General features: G+C 47.2%; 1 protein-coding gene across 1 annotated transcript in view; it reads right to left on the minus strand.

The window, feature by feature from the left end:
• The window catches only part of LOC144607458 (SH2 domain-containing adapter protein F-like), a 92,666-nt gene that overhangs the window by 26,976 nt on the left and 47,004 nt on the right, over nucleotides 1-18,686 (minus strand). Inside the window, exon 4 of the mRNA XM_078424321.1 lies at nucleotides 15,150-15,269. Coding sequence (XP_078280447.1) covers nucleotides 15,150-15,269 — 120 coding nt within the window. The remainder of the gene's footprint in view (nucleotides 1-15,149; nucleotides 15,270-18,686) is intronic.

The following is an 18,686-nucleotide window of genomic DNA, read 5'->3' on the forward strand; positions in this document are numbered from 1 at the left end:
AGATGCTGCCTGACCTGTTGGGTTCCACCAGCGCTTTGGGTTATTGAAAAGCTTGCTGTTCTGTGAATTCCAGCTCACAAAACTTGCCCCCTCTCCTGAGAATGTTGACGCTTGCTCTGTAGTCCTTTATTAGAGAATGGTCAAAAACAAAGAAAGGTATTGTGCTTCAGATAGTATTTAAGCACGGTTGAGAAGAAGGCCTGCTCAATGGGGGAGGATTTTGAGGAGAATCTTAAAGCAGGAAGTGTAGAGGAGGAATTTGAGAACTTTGGTTGACGCACAGCCACAAATGTTAGAGCAATTGAAACGAGAGCTGTGCAAGAGATCAGAACCATGGGAGCAGAGAGATGTGGAAGATTTCTAGGCTTCAGGAGGTTGTAGAGATGGGCAATGTTCTGGAAAGGTGGGTAAGAATCACAGGACCTTTGACGTTTGAAGACAGTTAAGGATGGAGGTGTTGGAATTAGGGTTGCCAACTTTCTCACTCTCAAATAAGGGACAAAAGTTGACGTCACCGCCCCGCGCCCCACGTGACCTCACTCAGCCAGCGTGTTCCCGTTCAACACCAATGGCGGCTGCCGGTGGGTTGCTACACAACCTCCGTTAGGTGGTGCCCGGGGCTCCGGGCCTACAGCGGCCCCCGGGCCTACAGTGTCTGGGTCTACAGCGCCCCCTGGGCCTGATACAGGACCAAGGGCGGTCCTGTATGGGACAGACCAATTTAGCCCAATATACACGATGCCCCGTTTAATACGGGACAGTTGGCAACCCTAGATGGAATGGACATCAATGTAGGTCAGGAAGCAAAGGGGCACGGATTAGAAAGTAAAGGAGATGATAATTACTTTTTGAAAATTACTGCGAATTCCAGTTCAGCTTTGGAGTTTTCCAGACTACTTGTGCAGGAAGGAACTGCAGATGCGGATTTAAACTGAAGATGGACACAAAATGCTGGAGTAACTCAGCGGGACAGGCAGCATCTCTGGAGAGAAGGAATGGGTGACGTTTCGGGTCGAGACCCTTCTTCAACTTTGGGTAGCGGCCCGCCCGGGGGAGTCCAAGAGGAGGGGGATGGGGGAAGGGTTCAACACTGTTCTGCAGTCATTCAAAGTTAACGACAAGCTTGTTCACTCAGTTCTTTTTTCGCACACAGTCTTAATCAATGAAATGTTCATGTAAATTAGAATCAGCAGCATTACACACTGCACATCTTGTGGGAGTCACTAGATGGTGATCAGGAGTAGGAATACTGGCTGATTATTGTCACCTTAAGTCAAGGATGCTCAGACCAATTGCACTGTAGATCTCAATTAACCTGGCAAAGAGTGGGAATCGGGCCCAGAATTACCTTGCATCAACGTAATTAAATGAATATATGATGAAGCCTTAATAACCTCCGAGCGTATAACACTCTTAGAAAGATTAATTATTGAAACAGACTTGGCAGGTATAACAGTTGGAAGATTTTCATTGTTGTCCTTTTGTGACCTGTACAAATCCTCTCAACACTGGTCGGCAAGAGCTGTGGGGACCGCAGCAAGTCTGGTGACACATTAACAACATGAAACGTGAATAATTTAGAACCCCTCCTTAACTGAAACAAGAGCTCCTGTGCCGATGGAGACCTTAATGGCTGTCTTTGGAAATGAGTTTCACATTCTCTGGAGAGGCCACCGAACAAAAGCTAAGAGCAGAAGGGCAGGGCCATCCATTTACAGCCTGACGTCAGAGCCCCGTTACAGATAAATCCACTTACTTTAGCTGGGGCTTTGTGTTAAAGGGGGCTGACAATTTAGTCAATTATGCAGCTCGGGGTGTTTTATTCATGACGGGGACCTGCAACAGCAGAGAAGTATTGCTCTATTGTGCGTGGAAGGCTGCTTCATTCTGCCTCTTGGCTAATCTGCCCCCTAATTAGTCAGGATTAGGAGCTTCATTCTCAAATGAGTACAACTAGGCGATGGCGCGCTGAGATACAGTCAGGAAGCTGGGTAACCTGGGAAGCGATGAATCTGAGATTCGTTCAACGGCACTTCTGTGACGCTGTCTTAGCTTTAATGGGGAACAGCAAGAGTGGAAGATTTATGGGGTTCAACAGCTGATCAGCGATGACCCTCCACTGCAGGTCTGGGGGAAGTGCTGATTCTGCCATCTTTCATGTGAGACATTAAAATGTAGTTTTATCAGCCTGTCCTAGCAGTTTACTGGGCTTTTAAAGATATCATGATACTTGTGAAAGGCTTGAAGCACTTAAGATGCAGATTGATTTTGCATGGATATTACTTGACCTATTTATACCGTCTCTATTTTTATTCCTGGGATCGGCAGAAATTTCTTTTGCAGGAACAGTTATCCTTTCATTGGGATCTGGGCCCTGAAATCCCAAAGGATGCTTCTCGTTTCTCCACTCCCAATGATTTGCAACAGTATCAGTTGTCCAATTCTGGAGAAGTGCACTGAGTGGCACTGTGGAAACGGGGGAGAGGGGGAACTGTGTAAGTGCGTCACACCGCTACCGGCTTGGCTCAACCCATGCTTCTCGGAGGTTGTGAGCTCAAGCCCCACTCCAGAATCTAGACCAACATCGGCCAGGCTGCCCTTTCCAGAAGTGGGAAACAATCAGAAGTCCTACATATTGGAAGAGACTCTAAAACAAAGCTTTCCCGCTTCAGGATATCGGCGATCACGTTGCTCTGTTTGAAAATAATGGTTCCCGTGATGAACTGAGCGGCTGATAAAATTATGAGGGGAAGGGATAAGGTAGACGGTCGGAAACTGTCTCCCGGGGTGGAAATGTCAAAGATTAAAGGGCATAGTTTTAAGGTGAGAGGGTCAAAGTTTAAAAGAGATGTGCGGGGCGAGTTTTTTTGCACAGAATGGCGGGTGCCTGGAACGCACTGGGAGAGGTCGATATGATACGAGGCCTTTGGATAGGCACATGGATATACAGGGAATTGAGGGATATGGCCCTTGTGCGGACAGAGGAGACCAGGTTAACTTGGCAAAGAAGAGTGGGAAGACAGAGGATTGGGACTCTTTTAAAGAGCAACAAAAGTTAACTAAAAAGGCAATACGGGGAGAAAAGATGAGGTACGAGGGTAAACTAGCCAATAATATAAAGGAGGATAGCAAAAGTTTTTTTAGGTACGTGAAGAGGAAAAAAATAGTCAAGGCAAATGTGGGTCCCTTGAAGACAGAAGCAGGGGAATTTATTATGGGGAACAAAGAAATGGCAGACGAGTTAAACCGTTACTTTGGATCTGTCTTCACTGAGGAAGATACACACAATCTCCCAAATGTTCTAGGGGCCGGAGAACCTAGGGTGATGGAGGAACTGAAGGAAATCCACATTAGGCAGGAAATGGTGTTGGGTAGACTGATGGGACTGAAGGCTGATAAATCCCCAGGGCCTGATGGTCTGCATCCCAGAGTACTTAAGGAGGTGGCTCTAGAAATAGTGGAAGCATTGGAGATCATTTTTCAATGTTCTATAGATTCAGGATCAGTTCCTGTGGATTGGAGGATAGCAAATGTTATCCCACTTTTTAAGAAAGGAGGGAGAGAGAAAACGGGTAATTATAGACCAGTTAGTCTGACATCAGTGGTGGGGAAGATGCTGGAGTCAATTATAAAAGACGAAATTGCTGAGCATTTGGATAGCAGTAACGGGATCATTCCGAGTCAGCATGGATTTACGAAGGGGAAATCATGCTTGACAAATCTACTGGAATTTTTTGAGGATGTAACTAGGAAAATTGACAAGGGAGAGTCAGTGGATGTGGTGTACCTCGACTTTCAGAAAGCCTTCGACAAGGTCCCACATAGGAGATTAGTGGGCAAAATTAGGGCACATGGTATTGGGGGTAGGGTACTGACATGGATAGAAAATTGGTTGACAGACAGAAAGCAAAGAGTGGGGATAAATGGGTCCCTTTCGGAATGGCAGGCAGTGACCAGTGGGGTACCGCAAGGTTCGGTGCTGGGACCCCAGCTATTCACGATATACATTAATGACTTAGACGAAGGGATTAAAAGTACCATTAGCAAATTTGCAGATGATACTAAGTTGGGGGGTAGTGTGAATTGTGAGGAAGATGCAATAAGGCTGCAGGGTGACTTGGACAGGTTGTGTGAGTGGGCGGATACATGGCAGATGCAGTTTAATGTAGATAAGTGTGAGGTTATTCACTTTGGAAGTAAGAATAGAAAGGCAGATTATTATCTGAATGGTGTCAAGTTAGGAGGAGGGGGAGTTCAACGAGATCTGGGTGTCCTAGTGCATCAGTCAATGAAAGGAAGCATGCAGGTTCAGCAGGCAGTGAAGAAAGCCAATGGAATGTTGGCCTTCGTAACAAGAGGAGTTGAGTATAGGAGCAAAGAGGTCCTTCTACAGTTGTACCGGGCCCTGGTGAGACCGCACCTGGAGTACTGTGTGCAGTTTTGGTCTCCAAATTTGAGGAAGGATATTCTTGCTATGGAGGGCGTGCAGCGTAGGTTCACTAGGTTAATTCCCGGAATGGCGGGACTGTCGTATGTTGAAAGGCTGGAGCGATTGGGCTTGTATACACTGGAATTTAGAAGGATGAGGGGGGATCTTATTGAAACATATAAGATAATTAGGGGATTGGACACATTAGAGGCAGATAACATGTTCCCAATGTTGGGGGAGTCCAGAACAAGGGGCCACAGTTTGAGAATAAGGGGTAGGCCATTTAGAACGGAGATGAGGAAGAACTTTTTCAGTCAGAGGGTGGTGAAGGTGTGGAATTCTCTGCCTGAGAAGGCAGTGGAGGCCAGTTCGTTGGATGCTTTCAAGAGAGAGCTGGATAGAGCTCTTAAGGATAGCGGAGTGAGGGGGTATGGGGAGAAGGCAGGAACGGGGTACTGATTGAGAGTGATCAGCCATGATCGCATTGAATGGCGGTGCTGGCTCGAAGGGCTGAATGGCCTACTCCTGCACCTATTGTCTATTGTCTATTGTCTATATCATGTTCGGCAAGGGCATCGTGGGCTGATGGGCCTGTTCCTGTTCTATCAGCACAATACAAAGTGCTGGAGGAACTCAGCTGGTCGGGCAGCATCTGTGGAGATCCAGCATCTGTGGTTCCATGTATGTCATGTACTATTCTGTGTTCTATTCTTCTCAACAACCATACCTGGAAACCTCTGTGGCTGATTGAGGTTCTTCAACCCACAGCTTCCAATTTGGCACAGCGATTTGATGCCAGTGAGAACAGTGGTCTATGAGGGTTAACATGGTAGAAGAACTACTGAGGGTTTGGGCTTGCAATAAAGGTTTTTGCAATTGTAGAACTATAGAGTCATATGGAACTGAAAAAAATGCTTCAGTCCATCATGCCTGCACTGACAATCAAGCACCCATTGACACGAAACGACACTAATCCTATTGTGTACAAAGGAACTGCAGATGCTGCTATATACCAAAGATAGACACAACGTTTTCTCCAGAGATGTGGTCTGACCTGCTGAATTAGTCCAGCACTTGGACTAACTTGGACTATCTACACTGATCCTATTGTCTTTCCTCCACGCTCCCATTAACTTCCCCCAGATTTCACCATACACCAACACACCAAGGGTAGTGTATAATGACCAAACAACCTACCAGGCAGCCATTCTGAGGATGTGGGAGGAATCCAGAGAACTCTGGTGGAAACTGGTGCGATCACAGGGAGAGCACGCAAGAACTCTTGACCCCTTGGGTTTCTGATCTCTGGAATAAAAATCTACCAAGAGGCAAGTTTTTTTTTCTCCATGCAGAGTAACTGATATCTGGAATGCACAGCTAGAGGTAGTGGTGGCATCAGACACAATTAATACGTTTAAGAGGCATTTAGACCAGCAGATGGACAAGGCAGAGGGGTATATGCACCTAATGTGGAGCCTCTGGCCCAGAGTAGGGGAATCAAGAACCAGAGGACATAGGTTTAAGGTAGGGTTGCCAACTGTCCTAAATTAGCCAGGACATCCCGTATTTTGGGCTAAATTGGTTTGTCCCGTATGGGACTGCCCTTGCCCCGTATTAGGCCCGGGGAGCGCTGTAGGCCCCGACGCTTTAGGCCCGGACACTTTAATTTCCAACAGTCTAGGTCCGGACAGTGTAGGTCCCAACAGCCCGGGCACCACCTAACGGAGGTCGCATAGCAACCCGCCTCCCGGCCCGGGCGGCCGCCATTGGTGGAGCGGGAGCACATGGCTGCTGGCTGGGTGAGGTCATGTGGGTCGCGGGGCGGTGATGTCACCTTGTCCCTAATTTGGCAGTGAGCTAGTTGGCACCCCTAGTTTAAGGTGAGGGGGGGGGGAAAGACTTAATAGGAGCATTTAGGCAGGTACATCGATAGGACAGGTTTAGAGGGATGACGCAGGAAGGTAGGACATGTAGATGGGACATGTTGGCCCGTGTGGGCAAAGTTGGGACGAAGGGCCTGTCTGCACGCTGTAAGATTCTATGACTCTATGACTCTAAACGGGATGAGTGTAGATGAACAGAATGGTCAGCATAGACATAATGGGCTGCTTATACACTGTACAACTAATACTGTATAAGTAGGAAGGAACTGCAGATGCTGGTTTAAACCGAAGATAGACACAAAAAGCTGGAGTAACTCAACGAGACAGGCAGCGTCTCTGGAGAGAAGGAATGGCGGGAAGGGCATCTCTGGAGAGAAGCATCTCTGGAGAGAAGGAATGGGTGACGTTTTGGGTCGAGACCCTTCTTCAGACTAAACCCGAAAACGTCACGACCTGGTCGTCGTGATTTCTTCTCTCTAGAGATGCTTACTGCCCTTCCAGCCGAATTACTCTGGCTTTTTGTGTCTATCTTCGGTGTAATACTGTGTGACTCTATATCTCCGTCTGAAAGCCTCCCTCGGTGGGTGGTTGGTTGGTTGCTGGGCCACTGATGATTTTCCTGATGTGACTCAACAGCATGGATGACTTCATGGGAAACGGAGAGCACTCCTGTTGCTGCTGGGGTGGCTCAGCTCGCGGCTTTCCTGCTGTCCTGTGAGCATGCCACAATCTCAGAAGCATCTGCATGCCTAGTGATGGATGACTAGCCCTGACTGTTCAGATGCACCCCTGCCCCTCTCAGCTCCATCTCAGAGATTTTGTTTGTCAGTGCTGACTAAATCCCAGAGTCGTGAACAGAAAGGCTGCTCAGGTGCACTTCAAATCCTCGACAGACAGTCAGATGCCATATTCGCAGAGTTACTTGCAAATTAGCCCTCAGGACATGGAATGCTTTTGGATTGTTTCCATGTGCTGAATCTGAAGGACTGAGTCCAGAAGGCTGACTATAGGGAATGCTGTAAACATCGCAGTCTCTGGCATTTAGCCAGTATTAATCCGAGATGTGTCGGAAAGAACTGCAGGTGCTGGTTTAAATCGAAGATAGACGCAAAATGCTGGAGTAACTCAGTGGGACAGGAGAGAAGGAATGGGTGACGTTTCGGGTTGAGACCCTTCTTCCGTCCTCTCCAGAGATGTTAATCCTAGATGTCCCAGTCTGTTGGAGTCACCCGTACAAATTCCAAATGAAATAGTCCAAACCATCTCTCAGCAACAGTAGAAGCACAATACACACACACACACACACACAGTGAATGTGTTTTTTTAATGACACAATACCAACCAAATCCAATATATTATTCTGTACGAAATGAGATGAGAGGGTGTTTTGATAAGTAAATGCCAAGAATTTCATCCCTGATTAGTGAAGCTAAACACGGCACAGAGCAGTGACAACACTTTCCTTTCTGCTTCTGAAATTCAAATGGAGCTGAGACAGAGTGGAACACTCTTTGTTATTGTAAAGAATATTTTTCATTCCCAAACGGGTTCCAGGCTCACAATAGCATTTCCATTTCAGTCTGCTGGCTTTTAATCGCCTCTGATCTGCCACCTCTTTTATTTTCCCTTTATGTCCCCGCCGGTTTTTGCCCGAATGTGTTCCTCATTATAAGTTGTTCCTCTTTCACATCCCCGGCTTCTGACGAGAGGTCGTGGACTTGATCGGTAACCCGACCTTCCTCCCTGCACAGATTCAGCCTCACCCGCTGAGCGACTCCAGCACATCGTACTTTTATGGGGCTGTTCTGAGCCTCAGCCCCAGAGGAAGCACACCTTGGGAAATCAGAATAGCGCACCATTTTCTGACTCTTAATTGAAACAGCTTAATCGCGGCTGTGTGCGTAGACAGGTACTGATAGTGCAGGAGAGGAATATCCAAAAATTAACCTGCATCCAAAAATGTAAACATTTTAACTTTCACAATGAGATGTTAAGCTTCAGAATGACAAACTGACAAAAAGAATAGCCCAGTGAGAATTTTGCTCCTTTTTGTAAAGATAGGCAGCTGGTGTTTGCAAATGTGCAGGGAAGGAACTGTAGATGCTGGCTTACACCGAAGATAGACACAAAATGCTGGAGTAACTCAGCGGGCCAGGCAGCATCTCTGGAGAGAAGGAATGTGGTGACGTATCAGGTAGAGAAACGACACCACATTCGGATTTGACATAAAGCTGGGTGGCAGTGTGAGCTGCGAGGAGGATGCTATGAGGCTGTCGGGTGACTGGGATAGGTTGGGTGAGTGGGCAGGTGCATGGCAGATGCAGTATAACGTGGATAAATGTGAGGTCTGGTGGCAAGAACAAGAAGGCAGATTATTATCTGAATGGTGTCAGATTAGGAAAAGGGGAGGTGCAATGAGACCTGGGTGTCCTTGTACATCAGTCACTGAAAGTAAGCATGCTGGTACAGCAGGCAGTGAAGAAAGCTAATGGCATGTTGGCCTTCATAGCGAGAGTATTTGAGTACAGGAGCAAGGAGGTCCTACTGCAGTTGCACAGGGCCTTGGTGAGACCGCACCTGTGTAGTTTTGTTCTCCTAATTGAGGAAGGACATTCTTGCTATTGAAGGAGTGCAGCGTATGTTCACCAGGTTAATTCCCGGGATGGCGGGACTGTCATATGATGAAAGAATGGGTCGACTGGGCTTGCATTCACTGGAATTTAGAAGGATGAGAGGAGATCTTATAGAAACATATAAAATTCTTAAGGGATTGGACAGGCTAGATACAGGAAAAATGTTCCCAATGCTGGGGAGTCCAGAAGCAGGGGTCATAGTTTAAGAATAAGGGGTAGGCCATTTTGGACTGAGATGAGGAAAAACTTTTTCAGCCAGAGAGTTGTGAATCTGTGGAATTCTCTACCGCAGAAGGCAGTGGGGGCCAATTCAATGGTGGCGCAGCAATAAAGATGCTGCCTCACAGCGCCAGAGACCCGAGTTTGATCTTGATTACGAGTTCTGTCTCTGTCTCGTACAAACTTCTGGAGTTTGTACGTTCTATCCGTGACCTGTGTGAGTTTACTACGGGATATCTGGTTTCCTCCCACACTCCAAAGATGTAGGTTAATTGGCTTTGGCAAAAAAAAAAGAAGAAAATTGTCCCTAGTGTGTGTAGAATAGTGCTAGTGTGCGGGGATCGTTGGTCAGCATGGAGTCGGTGGGCCGAAGAGCCTGTTTCCGAGCTGTATCTCTAAACTAAACCAATGCTGTGGTCTCTCTTGAAATACATGTGCAGAGAGAGCTCTGCGTGCAGCAAGCAGTCCGGGTCCATGATAGAGTTCAGACTTGCGGTGTGTGCCGACCGAGGTTAATTAGGGACTCAGTCTGTGGAGAAGCTGCTATAGCTACATCTCGGGTTCCCAACGGTCCCCTATTAGCCGGGACATCCTGTATTTTGGGCTAAATTGTTTTGTCCCATACGGGATCGCCCTTGCCCTGTATTATGCCCGGACGGCGCTGTAGGCCCGGACACTGTAGGCCCGGACACTCTATGCCTGGACACTGTAGGTCCAGACGCTGTATACTCGGACACTGTAGCCCGGGGGCCGCTGTAGTCCCGGACAGTGTCGGCCCGGGCGCCGCCTACTGGAGGTTGCATAGCAACCCGCCTCCCGGCCCGGACGGCCGCCATTGGTTGAGCGGGAACACGTGGCTGCTGGCTGCGTGAGGTCAAGTGGGGCGCGGGGCGGTGACGTCACCCGTTGTCCCTTATTTTGGAGAGAGAAAGTTGGCAACCCTAGCTCCATCCCAGCTAGGCCAGTTTCAGTGGCAGTAAACTGTGCGGCTAGAGCTCAGATCACCTGCTGCAGGCCTCACACCTAAACTGCGTTTTCCCTGCAATATGTGGCTGCAAACTCCCTTCAGTGGCAAGCGCTCAGTAACCGGTGGCATGTGTCAAATTTGTCAGAAAAACCGCAGGGGGACGGCAATTGTTGCAGAATTGTTTTGTTGGAAAATGGAGCTCCCCACACTGATGGTCCCTCATTATTCTTCTGCTGCAAAACTACCTGTCACATCAAGTCAAAAAAGATGGATGATTTTGTCCCTGATGTGATGACAGAGAGTCCTCCTTCTGCTGGCACCTTGCACTCTTTGTAGTCTTCCAGAATGAAACATAAATCACCCAGACACAGCTCACATTGAGTCCAGGAGTAGAGCCATAGAGTCATAGAGTGATACAGTGTGGAAGCAGGCCCTTCGGCCCAACTTGACCACACCGGCCAACGTCCAGTTGTGAAAATAAACAGACTTTTACACCTTTGACTTTTGAAGTCCCAGCTACACTAGTCCCACCTGCCCGCGTTTGGTCCATATCCCTTCAAACCTGTCCTATCCATGTACCTGCCTAACTGCTTCTTAAATGTTGGGATAGTCCCTGCATCAACTACCTCATCTGGCACCTTGTTCCATACACCCACCACCCTTTGTGTGAAAAAGTTACCCCTCAGATTCTTATTAAATCTTTTTCCCTTCATCTTAAACCTATGTCCTCTGGTCCTTGATTCACCTACTTTGGGCAAGAGACTCCGTGCATCTACCCGATCTATTCCTCTCACGATGTTTGTACACCTCAATAAGATCACCCCTCATCGCCCTGCGCTCTAAGGAATAGAGTCCCAGCACTACTCAACCTCTGCCTGTAGCTCAGGCCCTCTAGTCCTGGGAACATTCTCTTAAACGGAGAGTAAAGTGGAGCTCATGCTTCCTGAATGCAACTTACACCTGTGGTCACACGGGATCCTCGTTGGAGCGTCGTGTCACACAGCTGTTACTTTGAAAAGCAGAACACCCTCCACCAGACTTTCCAGTGTTGAGTGCTAGGGCATCCAAGCGCAGTGCTCCTTGACAATTAGCCTCAACCTCGCCTCACCCGGCTACTACCACTCTCCATTTGCTTCTATGAAATTTACGTTCAGGTTTATTATTGCCACGTGCACCAAGGTACAGAGTGGCGCAGAGTTGTTTCCACTAGTGGGCAAGTCTAGGACCAGAGGCCACAGCCTCAAAATAAAATGACGTACCTTTAATCAGAGGGTGGTGAATCTGTGGAATTCATTGCCTCAGAAGGCTATGGAGACTGTTAATGGATATTTTTAAGGCAGAGATTAAGATTTAGGGGGAAAGATTTAATAGAAATCCGAGGGGTAACATTTTTACACAAAGGGTAATAGGTGGACGGAACGAGCTGGCGGAGCAGGTAGTTGAGGCAGGTACTATCGCAACGTTTAAGAAACATTTAGACAGGCACACGGATAGGATAGCTTTGGAGGGATATGTGCCAAACGCAGGCTTGTGGGACTAGTGTAGATGGGACCTAGACACAAGGTGATGGAGTATATGCAGCATCTACGGAGCGGAGAAAAAGGATGGGTGACGTTTTGGGTCGGGACCTTTCTTTAGACTACCAGCACCTGCAGATTTTTTCTACACCTTGTCTGCTCCTCTGAAGATGGGGTAAGTTAGTTGGTGTGGGCAGGTTGGGCCGAAAGGCCTGTTTCCACGCAGTATGACTCTAAAACAGGTTTGATGTACAAATCATGCATTAAAAACACGTAAATGGGTCCAGTTTCCAGGCATTGGAACCTGATTTAATCCACTGATTCGTATATGGGGCCGCTATTGACATTTAGAGCAATTACTCTTTCAGATTGCCATTTTATCCCCCTGTTCAATGTCTGACAGACCGATCTTAATTTGCCCACAACCCATTTTAATGCATTGGAGACATGCTGATTGCACCGCTGCTATGAGCAACCACGTTGATCTCCTTATCAGATGATAACATGCATTACACGTCAGAAAGGGCATCCGTTTTGCTAACAGTTGCCACAGCAACGGGGTTGGCAGGGCTCCTCACAGTTCAATGTCGGCCTGTCATGTGTGCCAGGATATCGGGCTGAGCTCATCAGGGAGATGACAGCTTTTCAACCAGCGAAGCGGAAACATAAAAGATGGAGCTGGGGTCACCTGGGGAATCCATAATAGAAACCATTGCCTTCTCCTGGATGGGTGCCAACAGAGACGTCCGGTGTCTCTGTACTGCTCAGGCCCACCTGCAGTTAAACCTCTCTTTAAGTTGAACACTTTCCTTTTACTCATTCATGAGATGCGAATGATCATAAGATCTTGAGTGATAGGAGCAGAATTAGGCCATTCGGCCCATCAAGTCGACTCCACCATTCGGTCATGGCTGATCTATCCTTCCCTCCTAACCCCATTCTCCTACCTTCTCCCCATAACCTCTGACACCCATACTAATCAAGAATCTATCTATCTCTGCCTTAAAAATATCCACTGATGGCCTCGGCAGCCTTCTGTGGCAAAGAATTCCACAGATTCACCACCCTCTGACTAAAGGATGTAAATGGTGGGCCCAGCAATTTTGCATGTGCCTAATTCCCCCAGCTTTGTTTGCCTGATAGGACATGAATGAATGAATGAATGAATGAATGAATGAATGAATGAATAAGTTTATTGGCCAAGTAGGATGCTAGGAGGCTGCAAGAGGATGCTAGGAGGCTGCAACGTGACTTGGATAGGTTAGGTGAGTGGGCAAATGCATGGCAGATGCAGTATAATGTGGATAAATGTGAGGTTATCCACTTTGGTGGCAAGAACAGGAAAGCAGACTATTATCTGAATGGTGGCCGATTAGGAAAAGGGGAGATGCAACGAGACCTGGGTGTCGTGGTACACCAGTCATTGAAAGTAGGCATGCAGGTGCAGCAGGCAGTGAAGAAAGCGAATGGTATGTTGGCATTCATAGCGAGGGATTTGTATAGGAGCAGGGAGGTTCTGCTGCAGTTGTACAGGGCATTGGTGAGACCACACCTGGAGTATTGCGTACAGTTTTGGTCTCCTAATCTGAGGAAAGACATTCTTGCCATAGAGGGAGTACAGAGAAGGTTCACCAGATTGATTACTGGGATGGCAGGACTTTCATATGAAGAAAGACTGGATAGACTCGGTTTGTACTCACTGGAATTTAGAAGATTGAGGGGGAATCTTATAGAAACTTACAAAATTCTTAAGGGGTTGGACAGGCTAGTTGCAGGAAGATTGTTCCTGATGTTGGGGAAGTCCAGAACAAGGGATCGCAGTTTAAGGATAAGGGGGAAGTCTTTTAGGACCGAGATGAGAACGTTTTTTTTCACACAAAGAGTGGTGAATCTGTGGAATTCTCTGCCACAGAAGGTAGTTGAGGCCAGTTCATTGGCTATATTTAAGAGGGAGGCCCTTGTGGCTATAGGGATCAGGGGGTATGGAGAGAAGGCAGGTACAGGATACTGAGTTGGATGATCAGCCATGATCTTGCCTCAGCCATGATCATATTGAATGGGCTCGAAGGGCCGAATGGCCTACTCCTGCACCTATTTTCTATGTTTCTATGTTTCTAAGTATGCATATACAAGGAATGTGCCTTGGTGCTCCGCTCACAAACGACAACACAAACATACAGTTAACAATTAAGAATAAAGCATAACCACATCAAAACAATAAGGATACAACATTACGGTCTAAACATGAGGGTACATTACTTGAGGTAACCGAAAATGGCAGAGGTAACCAAAATGAATGGGTGACCTATGGGGTCGGGACCCATCTTCAGACTCCAGAGATGCTGCCTGACCCGTTGAGTTACTCCAGCACTTTTAGCCTTTTTTTTTGTAAACCAGCATCTGTAGTTCCTTGTTTCACAAGAGGGAACCACATTACTGTAAGCCTGCAGTCAGATATAGGCCACGTAGTAAGGACACTCAAAAGGCTCTCAACATGATTGATATTAACTCTTTATGCCTGATTTATTTAATTAGCTGAATTTAAGTTCCTCACCCGTGGTTCTGGGAATTGAACATTGAATATAACCGCTGTTTTGCTTGTACAGTACTACAAACGTTTAACAGTTAAATGATGCATAAAGGTTTCGATGCATACGACCAAGTACCAAAGCAATACAATGCATCGGAAGCAGGAGAATCTGTCCGAAGAGGGAATGGAGGTGAGGAGGGAAGAGGATGAATGAAGGAGAGAGGAAAAAAGTGAGTGAATAGTGAAAAGAGAGAAATGGCGTAGGGGCGGTGGAGGAGAGCAAGGAGGAAGGAGAGAATTGGACACCAGAACAAGGAGAGAGAGAGAGAGAGAAGGTAAAATAAGAGGGGGGGGAATGAGGGTTAGAGGGGAGAGGTGACAAGAGGGGAGGGGTTGAGAAAGGGCAAGAGGAGGGGGAAGAAGCTGAAAGGCCACGAGGAAGAGAGGGAAAAGGAGAAGAGGTTGGAGTTGGACCTAGGAATATTGGGAAAGTGGGATGGGGAAGAGGCAATGGGATAGATAGCAGGGGGCAGCAATGAGATCTCATTGTGGAGTGAGTTTAGTTTAGTTTAGTTTCGTTGAGAGACACAGCGCGGAAACAGGCCCTTTGGCCCAATGAGTCCGCACCGACCTGCCATCCCTATACACTGGCACTATCCCACACACACTAATGACAATTTTACCGAAGCCAATTAACCTACAATCCTGTCTGTCTTTGGAATGTGGGTGGAAACCAGAGCACCAGGAGAAAACCCACGAGGTCACGGGAGAACGTACGAACTACATACAGACAGCACCCATAGTGAGGATCGAACCCGGGTCTCTGGCGCTGTAAGGCAGCAACTCTTACTGGTGCCGCCCTTGAGTTGACCCAATTTCTACCCCATGGAGAAAATGAAACACAAACGGTAGCTTTGAGAGGTTGCATTCAGTAAAGTGCCTCCCGCTAAAGACAGGAGCTCAGAGCTCACCTCAGCGACAGAGAGTAGTCATTGCGGCTGGTCTCGCTGTTCCGCACCAGGTAACTGCACTCCTTACACCGCATCAGCAGATTCTCCGCATCCGCCCGGCTGATGGCTCCATGGTACCACCTAACGGAGAAAGGGGACACAGAGAGAGAGAGACAGAGATTGAGACTGAGGGAACGAGGGGGGGGAGCTGGAAGGTGACATACAGTATAAAAAAACATACAATTCTTAAATGACTGGACAGGCTGGATGGAGGAAAAATGTTTCCCGATGTTGTCAATAGTCAATAGTCGTTTATTTGTCACATACACATAAATGTGCAGTGAAAAGAAACATTACCCGCAGTTCAACAATAAGACCAATAAGAATAATCAATAAAAATGCAATAACACATAAAATCATAAACTAACACCAAACAAAAAGAAACATCCATCACAGTGAGTCTCCTCCAGTCACCTCCTCACTGTGATGGAAGGCACACAGTTTAAGAATAAGGGGTAGGCCATTTAGGACTGAGATGAGAAAAAAAATGTTCACCCAGAGAGTTGTGAATCTGTGGAATTCTCTGCCACAGAAGGCAGTGGAGGCCAATTCACCGGATGTTTTCAAGAGAGAGTTAGATTTAGCTCTTAGGACTAAAGGAATCAAGGGATATGGGGAAAAAGCAGGAACGGGGTACTGATTTTCGATGATCAGCCGTGATCACATTGAATGGCGGTGCTGGCTCGAAGGGCCGAATGGCCTACTCCTGCACCTATTTTTCAATGTTTCTATGGCGGGACGAGACTGAAAGTGAGAAGGGACAAGATGCAGAGTGCGAGAGGCAGTTGGAGCGGGGTGTGAGGGGCGTTGAGTGCAGGAGACCAAGCCCCAGCAATGCAGAAGGTGAAAGACACAGTCAGTTTCATACTGTGAATATAATTTTCCATCTCGCCTTCAACAGACCGAAGACCAGAACAAACAGTCCTCCTCAGCCATCTGTCTACAAATGTGAAACATCCTGTGGGAACTATTCCCGCATCGAGGACAGAGTTTATCCTCCAAGCAACATTAATAAAATCAAATAAACTCGTCACTTATCCTGTTTTTATTTGCTGTTTGCATATTGGCTGTGACATTACATACATCATTAAATTTACTGGGCTGGAATATGTGCGGCAGCTAAAAGAGATTTAAAGAGAGGATGGGCACCGAATGCTGGAGTAACTCAGCGGGACAGGCAGCATCTCTGGAGAGAAGGAATGGGTGACGTTTTGAGACCTGAAACATCACCCATTCCTTCTCTCCAGAGATGTTGCCTGTCCCGCTGAGTTACTCCAGCATTTTGAGTCTATCTTTGATGTAAACCATCATCTGCAGTTCCTTCCTGCAACAAATGTGTGAATCTTTTCTGCACCCTCTCGAGCTTAGTCACAGCCATCTTATAGTGAGCTGACCCGGAGTGCACAAATTAATGCAAGAAAGGTCCAACCAATATTTTGAGGTTCAAACAGTGGATTGAGTTTTAAGGTAAGTACAGATTGTCATTTCCTCTGTTGATTTCTCCAACTTCAAGTAACCCCAACATTCCCCCTTTCTCTCTATCCCTCCCCCATTCAAGTCTCACCAGCTTCTCGTTTCCCCCCAACAAACAGCTAACAATGGCCTGTTCCCTTTATCATCGTTACTTTTTTTTGCATGTCTTTCATTCATTGTTCTTTATCTCTCTACATCATCGTCTATATCTCTCGTTTAACTTTTCCCTGACCAGTCTGAAGAAGGGCCTCGATCCGAAACGTCACCCATTCCTTCTCTCCAGAGATGCTGCCTGTCCCACTGAGTTTCTCCAGCATTTTGTGCCTATCTTCTTGTCATTTCCTCATATTTTCTTATGACTTATTTGAAGGAAGCCATTTGGACAACCGAGTGTAAATCATCTCTTGGCGCATTCCCATCAGTTCCATTCACCTGTTCATTTCCTGGTGTCCCATTCTCCCTCGCAAGCTGAATCTCCCACTTCCCCACCTATGAAGGGTAATGCACTATAAACAGAATTACGCTACCAGCCTGCATGTCTTTGGAATACGGGAGGAAAATATGGGAGCATCTGGAGGAAATCCATTTGGTCACAAGAAGAATGTGGAATCTCCACACAACAACACTAGAGGTCTGGAATGCTGGAGGATTGAGACAGCAACAGTATCCACACAAAATGCTGGAGTAACTCAGCAGGTCAAGCAGCATCTCTGGAGGAAAAGAATAGGTGTCATTTCAAGTTACAACTCCTCATCAGACCTGAAGAAGAGTTTGACGAAGGGTTCCAACCCAAAACGTCATCCATTCCTTCTCTCCAGAGATGCTGCCTGACCCGCTGAGTTACTCCAGCAGTTTGTGCCTATCTTCGGTATGAACCTGCATCTGCAGTTCTTTCCTACATAACAGCACCCATGGTGTCACTGTAAACCTCTGCATCATCCTAAGGATTGGTAGAGGAAGTATCATGGCCAGATTTGTTGCTCCACACCAGCTGCTTGTGACGATGTGCCTGTGTGCACATGGCAAGGAGTGTTAGCCTTGGCTGAGGTAAATCCCATGGTTAAGTCATTTTGTTGGCACTTTCCGTGTAGATATGTTCATGGGTCAAGTTCATCCGCAGAGGTTTAGTTTTGTTTAGAGATACAGTGTGGAAACAGGGCCTTCAGCCCACCGAGTCCACGCCGACCAGCGATCCCCGCACATTAACACTATCCTACACACACTAAGGACAGTTTTTACATTCATACCAAGCCAATTAGCCTGTCAACGTCTTTGGAGTGCAGGACGAAACCGAAGATCTTGGAGAAAACCCATGCGGTCACGGGGAGAACCCCGTAGTCAGGATCGAGCCCGAGTCTCTGGTGCTGTAAGCGCTGTAAGGCAGCAACTCTACCGCTGCGCCACTGTTCCACCCTCAGCTCAGTTAAACCTCAGCTCCACACAAGTCGGTGCCGTCACGCAAAAGAAAAAGTATTAAAACATTTTTTTCTCAAGATACATTAGGTGCTGTATTCTGGTGCATATGTATCAACTCCAGGTATAGGATGCATCCAGAAATTCTCACGTTCATTCCAAGCATGCAGGCAAGCTGATAATGACCATTTATTCGTCAGTACTTATTTAATATGCAGCACCATCCCACAGTGCTTTGTTGTTTGTGGTCATGACCCTGGGCAGATGGCAGGTTTGAGGGAGGTGTGCCAACATTCTTTGATTCTATCCGAAAGGTTTCACCGCTTGATAATATTGCAGCGGGTGTAATTACGCGATAGGTAAGCCCCCGGTACACTGGAGGGAAGCTCTAGTGCTTGTTCGTTCGTATAAGAAAGGCAACAAGGATGACCCAGGGAGCTACAGGCACAGCCTCTTCCACGCCTTCAAGGTCGGCTGCAGGAGGTGACCCCACAGCACAAAGGTTGAAGATGGCCAGACGAGGGTGAGGATGGAGGAGGACGAGGATGAGGAACCGCCGGATGGAGACCTTTATGGCCGGTTGGGACTGTGTAATGCCGCTAAAACCTGCTG

Source organism: Rhinoraja longicauda, chromosome 28 (genome assembly GCF_053455715.1).
Source record: "Rhinoraja longicauda isolate Sanriku21f chromosome 28, sRhiLon1.1, whole genome shotgun sequence".
Classification (NCBI taxonomy): domain Eukaryota; kingdom Metazoa; phylum Chordata; class Chondrichthyes; order Rajiformes; family Arhynchobatidae; genus Rhinoraja; species Rhinoraja longicauda.